At 36.8% G+C, this 11,617-nt stretch overlaps 1 protein-coding gene across 1 annotated transcript in view; it reads left to right on the plus strand.

Annotated features, from left to right (window-relative positions):
• LOC114460891 (NLR family CARD domain-containing protein 3-like) overlaps window positions 1–10,990 on the plus strand; it is a 67,168-nt gene extending 56,178 nt beyond the window's left edge. Inside the window, 6 exon segments of the mRNA XM_028442768.1 lie at window positions 1–750; window positions 752–1,447; window positions 1,525–1,698; window positions 3,900–4,073; window positions 4,161–4,296; window positions 10,357–10,990. The exon segment at window positions 1–750 is cut by the window's left edge and continues 358 nt beyond it. Of these exon segments, the coding sequence (XP_028298569.1) occupies window positions 1–750; window positions 752–1,447; window positions 1,525–1,698; window positions 3,900–4,073; window positions 4,161–4,296; window positions 10,357–10,872 (2,446 nt within the window). The 3' untranslated portion in view covers window positions 10,873–10,990.
• Window positions 10,991–11,617: the final 627 nt, after the last annotated feature.

An 11,617-nucleotide genomic window follows, 5' to 3' on the forward strand; every position in this document is an offset into this window, starting at 1 on the left:
CCAGCAGGAAGTTCACTTCACATTCCCACTAACCTTCAGAGAGCTGAACGTGCTGAGGGGGAGGAGCTTCAGCTTGGTGGGACTTGTTGATCACTTCTTCTCTGGAAGCAAAGAAGCAGAAATCTGCAGCATCCAGGACTTTCTGGTTTTGTTCATCTTAGATGGTCTGGATGAGTGCCGGCTCGCTCTGGACTTCCTCAGCACTCAGACCCTGACTGATGTCTCAGAGTCCACCTCAGTGGAGGTTCTGCTGATAAACCTCATCAGAGGAGAATTGCTTCCATCAGCCCTCCTCTGGATAACCACACGGCCTGCAGCAGCCAATCAGATCCCTCTTGAGTTTGTGGACATGGTGACAGAGGTCAGAGGGTTTACGGACCCTCAGAAAGACGAGTACTTTGGGAGGAGGTCCACAGATAAAGAGCAGGTCAGCAGGATCATTTCCCACATCAGGACGTGTCGTAGCCTCCACATCATGTGCCACATCCCGCTCTTCTGCTGGATCACTGCTACAGTTCTGGAGGACATGTTGAAGAGCAGAGAGGAGGGAGAGCTGCCCAGGACTCTGACTCAGATCTACAGCCACTATGTGGTCATTCAGAACAAAGTCAAGACAGTAAAGTTTGATGGAGGAGCTGCCACAGATCCACACTGGAGTCCACAGAACAGGGAGTTGATGGAGTCTCTGGGAAAACTGGCTTTTGAGCAGCTGCAGAAAGGAAACCTGATTTTCTATGAGAGTGACCTGACAGTGTGGCATGGACCTCAGAGCAGCCTCAGTGTGCTCAGGAGTGTTCACACAGGTCTTCAGAGAGGAGAGCAGCCTGTACCAGGACAAGGTGTTCACCTTCATCCACCTGAGCCTTCAGGAGTTTCTGGCTGCTCTTCATGTCCATCAGACCTTCATCAGCTCTAAAGTCAACCTGCTGGAACATCAACCACAGAAGAAGAAGAGCTTCAAGGTGTTTACATTTCAAAAACCAACTCTGAACCTTCTCCATCAGAGCGCTGTGGATGAGGCCTTACAGAGTCCAAACGGACACTTGGACTTGTTCCTCCGCTTTTTGCTGGGTCTTTCACTGCCGACCAGTCAGAGGCTCCTACAAGGCCTGCTTACACAGACAGGAAATGACTCACAGACCAATCAGAGAACAGCTGAATACATCAAGAAAAAGCTGAGTGAGAGTTTGTCCACAGAGAGAAGTATCAACCTGTTCCACTGTCTGAATGAAGTGAATGATCACTCTCTGCTGGAGCAGATCCAAGAGTCCATGAGATCAGGAAGTCTCTCCAGAATCGAACTGTCTCCTGCTCAGTGGTCAGCTCTGGTCTTCATCTTACTGTCATCACAAGAACATCTGGATGTCTTTGACCTGAAGAGATTCTCTCCTTCAGAGGAAGCTTTTCTGAAGCTGCTCCCAGTGGTCAAAGCCTCCAAGAAAGCTGAGTATGTGACTATAGAAGAACATGTCTTTAATTATCTCAAAGACAAACATCTGTAAGATTTCTCTGATTCTTCATCAGGTTAGGTTCCTGTGGTCTCTCAGAGAGAAGCTGTGCAGCTCTGTCCTCAGTCCTCAGCTCTCAGTCCTCCAGTGTGAAACATCTGGACCTGAGTAACAATGATCTGCAGGATTCAGGAGTGAAGCTGCTGTGTGAAGGACTGAAGAGTCCTCACTGTAAACTGGACTCTCTCAGGTCAGTGGATCACATGTTCCATCAACATTGTCCTGTTCCTCGTCTCCTCACTTGTTTCCTGAGTTGTGGATGTTTTTCTGAATCCAGTCTGTCAGGTTGTGTCATCACAGAGGTGGGCGGGGCTTCTCTGTGTCACGGTAAATTTGCGGTTGACCTCATTTGGAGACATGATTTATTGCTCTGGTTGAGTGATGGAGTCCAGGCGAGGCATTGATGATTTTATAAAAAAGGTTTATTATAAAACTAAGTAAAAAAAGAGTACAAAGATGGACAAAATTAGTGACCGCCCGGCCGGACGTCCGATGATCGAGTGAGACAGTTCTAACTCATAACGTATATTCCCCCTCAGTCCCCCTCCCTCCTCCCCCCAGGAGATAAAAAGGACAGGGTGGGGGTGAAAGAATAGGGTGGAAAGAGACAGTTTCTTCTTTGGGTCAAAACAACCAGTTCTCTGGTATCTGCTGATTGTCATGGGAGTGGAGGTGTGTGTGTGTGTGAATGGATGTGTATGGGGTGTGTATGTGTGACATGTGAGTGTGTACACAGAGGGTGCCTGTGCGTCTCGACCTTGTGAGATTTCAGTATTGTTTTGGGAAGACATCATGTGCTTTAGAAGAGGTGGCCTGACCCAGAGCTAGAAGCAAAGTTGAAGACATGAGAATAACACAATGGAAAGTTACAACCCAAGGCTTAAGGATTAAAATATGAGTAAATATATGAGTAAATTGAATTATTATTATTAAGCATAACTAATAATTTTGCCATAACATCTGGCAGCAGCTTTGAGCTCCAACTCCTCCAGTGTGAGAGAGCTGGACCTGAGCTACAACCATCCAGGAGACTCAGCAGTGAAGCTGCTCTCTCAGAGACTGAACACTCTGAGGTGAGACACATCACAGCAGCTCATTACATGTTCACATCAATCCCCATCACATGTGTGACAGAAAATAATCTAAGTTAAAGTAAAGTGGGTGGTACCAACCTCTTGTCTAATGTTTATAGACACAACGTTGCCTACATGCTGTAAATGTAGGGTACCCAACTGGCCTGAATCCCGTACCTCCTTACAATGAACAACAGAAGTGATTTCCTAAAACAGCACATACAGTGTCAGGAGGGAGAGAGAGACAGAGACAATCTGACAGTCTTTTATAAAGACTGGCTCCAGAGATGATTGGTCCTACACAGCAGAGGAGAACCAATCAGCAGCTCCTGATCAGGTGGCTTCAATCCCTCGTTAGTCACTGAAAGACAGGGAGAGAAAACAGAAACAAACTGAAAAAACCTGCACCTAACACTTCACATTTAGTCATCAGGACTATTTTAGTTATTGTCTATTTTTAGTCAGCTAAATCTGTTACAGATATAGTCTACAGAAACATAAAGCATTAAAGTTTATTTATTTTTTAAAAATTCATTTACTGTTGATCAACCTGATACATGATGGTATTAACAGATTAGATGTGATCAAATACGTTAGACCACATGATCACATGAGTTTTGATTGTATTTCGTCATCTGAGACCAAATTATAGTTTCGTTTTTATTAGTCAGTAAAAATATAAATATATGTTGATATAGTTTTTGTAACCATGTATTTTTCTTAAATTAGTCGTAGTTTAGTCACTTGAGAAATGTTAATCAACAAAAACTATGATCAAATGTTTAGTCGACTAATTGATCAGTGGAAAGTGCAAACCTTCACCAAGCTCTGAACCTCTTCTTCACAGATATTATCAGTTATCAATGATCAATGATCCTGATCATGGTACCATGATCATTAACACTTTAAAGGATTAGAACCACATTTATATGCCATTAATAAACATCCAGTAGGTCACAATGTATGGACACACTTTAAAAAAAGAAAATAAATCAATGAAATACACAATCTGGATCTGATCTGGATGAAACTCAGTGGGATCATTGATTAACCAACCCAATATAACTGAGTCACATTTAATACAGATCCATCAATTACAAACCCAGATATGAATTTATATGATGATGAGAGATAGATATTTTTTATCTTTGAAACTGATCCAGAATCAGTTTATTGATCAGGAGTCCCTCCGACAGCTGAAATCTTTCCTCCTTGGTGGAGGTAATAAAGCAGATGAAGTGTACGGCAGAGGTTTGAATCCTGTCAATAATGTGATGATGATTATTATTATTAATAAGTGAATGTCTTTCTCCCACAGACTGAGTTTCTGTGGTCTCTCAGAGAGAAGCTGTGCAGCTCTGTCCTCAGTCCTCAGCTCTCAGTCCTCCAGTGTGAAACATCTGGACCTGAGTAACAATGATCTGCAGGATTCAGGAGTGAAGCTGCTGTGTGAAGGACTGAAGAGTCCTCACTGTAAACTGGACTCTCTCAGGTCAGTGGATCACATGTTCCATCAACATTGTCCTGTTTCTCGTCTCCTCACTTGTTTCCTGAGTTGTGGATGTTTTTCTGAATCCAGTCTGTCAGGTTGTGTCATCACAGACGTGGGCGGGGCATCTCTGGCAGCAGCTTTGAGCTCCAACTCCTCCAGTGTGAGAGAGCTGGACCTGAGCTACAACCATCCAGGAGACTCAGCAGTGAAGCTGCTCTCTCAGAGACTGAACACTCTGAGGTGAGACACATCACAGCAGCTCATCACATGTTCACATCAATCCCCATCACATGTGTGACAGAGAGCTGTATCAGAGGAATGTGATGAAGGTGTGAGATTTTAATCTTTTCTCTGGCACAAGTAATGAAGTCAAAAAATTAGGGATGAACCGAAATGTAAATTACTGGCCGAAAACCAAAATAAATTATTGCATTTCCAGCACTGAATGTTATTAATCACTAAAATTAAAACATTGCAATTACAGTATATGAATCAAAACCAATGTTTCAAATAATCAATCAATTAAAGATAGGGTAGGGGATTTTTTCCAGATACACTTTATAAGTTTTTAGTTGAAATTTTCTCAATGTTCTGACAGAAATTAAGATCTTATGTGCTCTAAAAAAGAAACAAAGAAAATCCATCTTGTGCAGCAGCTGTAAACCTGTAAAAACTTTGACCAATGAAAAAAGACGGTTCGTTTTTTATTAACCAATCACGTTTCTCTGTCTCTCTTTTCGTTCTCCACCCCTCACGTCCACGAGCCCACACTCAAAGTGCGTCATTAGTGACGGACTTAAAACAGAGTTTTTAGTCACGTTTTTTAACATACAGTATATAATGATAAAGTTTAGTGTTTACTTACTGCTGAATGAGATGACGTAGTTTCTAAACAATACAAACGATGAGCTTAGATCCACTTCTGCAGCAGCTGTGCTAATGCATGTGAGTGAGATGGAGCACAGAGTGGAGGGGGGTAAGCTACATTCAAAATCATGCTAGCTTTCAAAAATCACCTAACCTGCCTTTAAAATATGAAAATATTTATTTACCACAGACATTCCAACAATGCATAATATAAAATAAAATAATAAAATGTTTACTTGACCCATTCATACAATTATTAAAACAGAAATATGTATGTTTTTAAAACGTTTTACATTCATTTCAAACTGTAGACTTATGTTACAAATAATATTGTTTAACAATTGTTAGAGTTTTCGAGCTAACTCTGGTGTTCAGTACCTGAGATTTCATACAGAGAGACATAGTCAGAGGTTTTGCTGAATCAATCAATCAATTTATTAGAGATGAACAGAAAATGAATCAACAAGTCATAACAAGTCAATAGAAGAACAGACACTCATCTAAAACACAGCTGTGGTCCTCGGGGTCTGCTCACTCCCTGGGCCCCAAACATAGATTTATCAGTGTTTTTATACATTTAGAAATCAAATGATCAGCTCCTTGTAATTAGTTAAAGATGTCATTTACTGGTGATTTAAAGCAATACAAATTATGTTTAAGATTCATTGATTTATTCATTATTATTGATCATTTAGGGGTCGATGGTGTCTGTTTATTTAATTTATTTAGATAAATAGAACATAAGTTGTTTGATGTGTATTAAGTTTGATTTTAAAATACAATTATTCTTATTTGTTAATGATTTAGACTTTGTGCATTTTGGGTCAAACTGACATTTTAGTGTTAATCTGATTGTCTTGTTTATATCTGATTTGTCTCTTTGTTTACGTACATGGTTGTGTTATTTTTAGATTTAGATTAAGTTGAAATCAGATGTTCTGAAACTGTTTGTCCTTGTTCTGAAAATGACAGCTAATAAGTTGATCTGAATATATTTTATGAATAGATTTATTGAGTATAAAGATATATAATTATAGTATTACACACAAAAAGAAACCATGATTAATAATCCATTCTAACATTCCCTCTCTTCACACTGTTTAACAGTGTGAATATATGAAATTATGAATACGACAAAATATTTAATTCAGACTATGTTTTATTATGTTTTGTTATTGTTAATTGGAAATTATAATATCAGGTTACTTAAAGTAAGCTTGTTAATTTATTTTAACCTTATTTTTCCTTTAATTTTGTTTCAAGTTATATTCCTATTTTGTTTACCATTGTTAGAGTGGGACAAAAACTTTTATTTAACTTTATGACATTTATTTGGATTTACTGTTAGACTATGTTTTAATATAAGAAAAAAGTTTAAGTAGAACAGAACAGAATACAAACATGATTTGTGTTTAAATTGAATATACACAGTAAACTTGAATTAAGCCACTTATATTTATCTGTACAAACAATAACTGGAAAACATGCTCTTCAAAATCAATCTTATAAAACATCACATGATTACAAAAGGTGTTGTAAGAATTATTCAACACAGATTTTATAATTTCTTTATTACATACAACCACATAGTGTGGTGAGTCTATGATTGCTATGTAGTGTGTGTGTATTTTATTTTAATATCACTTCTCTTTCCATGTGAATGTGAAAACCCACAGCAGGAACCTTAACTGATTGATTGATTGATTCTTATTTCTTAGTGAGGAAAAATACATTCACGGTCCTGCCTGCCCACAGCGACCAATCAGGAAATGACTTTCAGAAATTACTATCAATCTTTATAAAGTTTATATGGAAGCTTTTGAAACACAAACGACAAAAACACGTGATCACCCTCTAATATAAACTGTGCAGAAATAATCTATCAATATAATATAGAAACTTTTGTTGAATAAAAATCAATTGAAACACAGTGATATCGCTTACTCATTTAAATTACAATTATATGTATCATATTAATTAATTAGTGTTATTCTATTGGCTGAGATTTTTAGAACATAAATAGAGGAAAATGACAATATTCTACACAGTTGTAACAGAATATTCAAACTGACAGAGATTATTAAAGAAGTGAATAAAAAAGTAAGAAAATAACCCAAAGAACTGTAAAGTAAATCAAATCATTAGAATAAAACAGTAATTAGAACAAAACAGAAATGTAACCAGGTGTTGTGTTAATTTTTGCCTCTACTAATATTTATATAGATTACAAGGGAACAGATTTGTGATTGTATTTATGTCTTTATTATCTCTCTAAAGAGTCCTAGTTAAATCTATAGACCACGTACCATGTACAGTTCAGCCCCCCCACCTTTGATTAGACGTTTTAGGTGGTGAGGTTGTTTTTATAACCTCAGGTGATCAGCCACTGTTCTGCATTCTGGGCCAGGGTCTATACAGTATATATGATTCCTCAATATATGAAATAATGTTATCCATGTCTGTTATTAAGATCATTTGTTCATTTACCTTTTAACTAAAAAATATGACTTTTATTCAAGCTACAACTGTAAAGTGTTGGGGAGTGTTACATTGTGTATGTACTGTATGTGTGTATGTATATATGTGTGCAAACAGCTATCCTTCTATCACATGATCACTCACTCAAAGACACGCCCTGGTACATTTTTCACTCACAACACGTTTCTCTCAGTTATACATAAAGTGTCATCATCCATCAATCAATCACTCTATGACACGCCCACTAGCACACTCACACTCACAACACGTTTCTCCCATACATACAGCATGACATCATCCTTATTCATTCACCCACACATACATGTGTGTGTGTGTGTGTGTGTGTGTGTGTGTGTGTGTGTGTGTAGTTTCCATAACATATTATTTAATCAATGTTTATGTGTTGTAATTATTCTGTTGTGTAAGTGTTTATTTTCTAGGTCAAACAATGTTATTTTTATATTCTTTCTGTATCAGTTGTGAACAAGTTGTGTTGTGTGTTATCTAATGTTCTTTCTACCAGTTCACTGCAGTTCACACAAGATATAGTTTCATAATCATTCATTTCATTCATGTCAAAAAGAGGAGAAATTAATTTCTGGTTTATCTATTAAAGCTGTTTTAATTTAATTTATGTTGATTTGGACATTTCTGATTTAAGATCAGAAAAACATTTGTTTGATGTGTGTTTTATTTCTATGTTTATTATTATTAAATAATGAAATAATGTGAAAGATGTGACTTTTTAGGACATTAGTGATTTTAAATGAAATATTCAAAATCAAACTAAAACATAAATATTGTTGTGGTTCCTATTTTTTTCTTAGTCTTTATATATTTTAGGTTTAAAAATAAAATAATTACTGGTCTATGGAGGAGATATTTTTATGTGAAACATTTAAAATCTAACTTTGAAACAAAGGCTGAACTTTTATTAAAAAGTTTCTCAACCAAAATGTATTTTAGTTTATTTTCCTATTTTGATATTACAATTTAAGTTTTTTAGTTTATTCAATAATTAGTATTTTTATCTTATTTCATTAATGTTTTCGTTTTTTAATTAAACATGAGACAAATTACAGAATTATTAGCGTTATCTATAAAACCTTATGGGATTGAACATATAGTTTTGATTTAATGTTTTCTAAACTGATGTGTTTCATGTTAACATACACCAACATATTTTAGCAGCATCAGCATTATTGTTTTCAGTGACGTGTCCTTCAGTCTTTACTTGTTTTATCAGGAGGGAATGATTAGAACACTTTAGTTTAGTCTTTTCCCAGCAGCAGAGTTTTTTCAGAGTGTTTCCTTTTGAGGGAGAGTTCATTCTGTATTTGTCCATAGTATCCATAGCAACGGTCATTGACCAATCACTAACAGCTACTGGTAGATGACATGTCCAGATCAGTCAGATCAGATTATTTATCATTATTCTTATTTCATATTTCATATTTCATATTATTATTATTATTATTATTATTATTATTATTATTATTATTATTATTATTATTATTATTATTATTATTATTATTATTTCGATGTCATGTTTTTGTAGGAAACAGTTTGTTCTTTCTTCTGAGTTTAACATAATCAAAACTATCTGGATGGAGCCATTTTGAGTTTATAAGTTTTTATAATGTGTGTTTGTTTGGCTATTTTCAAAAAACAAAGTTGTCCTGATTTTTTATTTTATTTTATTATTACCCAAGAGGTTTTTGGTAAATTATCATTATAACAAAAGTATTTTGTGTTGTCATATTTGGTGCCTTTGGAGATCAACTTATGTATTTATTTATTGACTTATTTAAGTATTTGTTTACTTATTTATTTATTTAATTCATTCATTTTTATATTTATTTGTGTGTCAGTCTTCATTTATTCATTTAATTCATTTTTAGCCTAATCTAGTTGTAAAAGTTAAAGTAGTAAAATATATTTAAACTAAAGTATTTTATAATTATTATTTCTAGTGTTAATTATTTGTGTAAAGTTGTTCAGCTAATGTTCAAATCTATGTTTCTTTTTATTTTATTTTTTTTCATGTGTGTGTTTATGTGTAGATATATACTGTATCTATAGGTGTATATGTATTTTATCAATCTCTATTTAGCAGTTATATATGGGTGTGTAATTATATGTGTTAGTGTATATATATGTACATTTATGTGAATGTTGTGAATGTTGAAGTTTTAGATACAAAGTCATAAATATATTTTATCAAGATTATTATTTTTATTTATTAAAGAGAAGTGTTGAGAGGTTAGTAAATTGTACTCCTGTGAATATGTATTGATGTCTTATGTTTAATTTTCCTTTTTATTATGTTTTTGAAATAATCACTATATACAGTCAATCAATAGGTTTGTTTATTCATTTATTTATCATTGTAATGTATTAGAATTCATAAGACAAATGTATTTCTAAAGGGAGAATTATGATTTAGTGTGTGATATTATCCACATTCAGAAACTAAAAAGAATAAAAATATGTACGACTACCAAACTTATTTAAACTGCAAAGGACCAAATAGTGTAAATATACATATATATAATAGTGTATAGTTAAGATCAGAGGAGGTGGAACCAATCAGTGAGGATGAAGAGAGGAACACTTTGAAGGAGATGAAGAAGGTGAAGCTGTTGAAGACAAACCAGTAGAAACATGGAGAGCTTGATGGAGATGGCATCAGGTTTCTGAGCAGCACTTTGGACTCTTTAGGTGTGTAAATCACTGCCTGTGTTTGCTCCTGCAGGGCGGACCATGGAGGAGAGCAGAGGATCAAAGCTGGTGTGAGGAAGTGTAAGTGTGTGTGTGTGTTCATTCAAAGTGTCCTCATGAAGCTCTGAGTGAATGAACATGTCAGTGATACAGAGAGAATGAAGCATCACATGATCAACTGTTGTTTCTTTGTGTCTCATCAGATTTCTGTCACATTCACCTCGACACAAACTCCATCAACAGAAACCTCAGACTGTCTGACAACAACAGGATGGTGACATGTGTGGAGGAGGAGGAGCTTTATCCTGATCATCAGGACAGATTTGATCACTATCAGGTTCTGTGTAGTACTGGTCTGACTGGTCGCTGTTACTGGGAGGTGGAGTGGAATGGATATGTTTCTATAGCAGTGAGTTACAGAGGAATCAGTAGGAAAGGAAACAGTGATGATTGTTGGTTTGGATATAATAATCAGTCCTGGAGACTGGAATGTAACAGAGATTTTTACTCCTTCATTCACAATAACATAGTCACACGTACCTACTGTCCCTGTGGTTCCTCTGGTAGAGTAGGAGTGTATGTGGACTGTCCTGATGGACGTCTGTCCTTCTATAAAGTCTCCTCTGACTCTCTGACACTCATCCACACCGTCTGTACCTCCTTCACTGACACTCTGTATCCTGGCTTTTGGATTTGGTCCATTGGTTCCTCAGTGTCTCTGAGGCCTCTGTGAGACAGACAGACAGACAGACAGACAGACAGACAGACACACAGACACACAGACAGACAGACAGACAGACAGACAGACAGACAGACACAGCTACACAGACACTAAGACAAAGAGACAGACACACTGACAGACAGACAGGCAGACGGACACACTGACAAACAGCTACAGAGACAGACAGACAGACAGACAGACAAGCAGACAAACACACACACAGAAAGACAGACAGACAGACACACAGCTACACAGACAGACAGACAGACAGACAGACACACTGACAGACAAACAGACAGACAGACACTTAGACAGACACAAAGAGAGACAGACACATAGACTGACAGACACGCAGACAGACAGACAGACAGGCAGACAAACACACACACACACACACACACACACAGACAGACAGACAGACAGACAGACAGACAGCTACACAGACAGACAGACAGACACACAGACAGGCAGACAGACACACTGGCAGACAAACAGACAGACAGACAGACAGACAGACAGACAGAGAGACATGCAGACAGACAAACACACACACACACACATAGACAGACAGGCAGACAAACACACACACACACAGAGAAAGACAGACAGACAGACACACACAGCTACACGCAGACAGACAGACAGACAGACAGACAGACAGACAGACAGACAGACAGAAGGCAACACAAACAGACACACACAAAGAAAGACAGACACAGACACACACAGAGACAGGCAGGCAGAAACATAGACAGAA

Source organism: Gouania willdenowi, unplaced genomic scaffold (assembly GCF_900634775.1).
Source record: "Gouania willdenowi unplaced genomic scaffold, fGouWil2.1 scaffold_83_arrow_ctg1, whole genome shotgun sequence".
Classification (NCBI taxonomy): Eukaryota; Metazoa; Chordata; class Actinopteri; order Blenniiformes; family Gobiesocidae; genus Gouania; species Gouania willdenowi.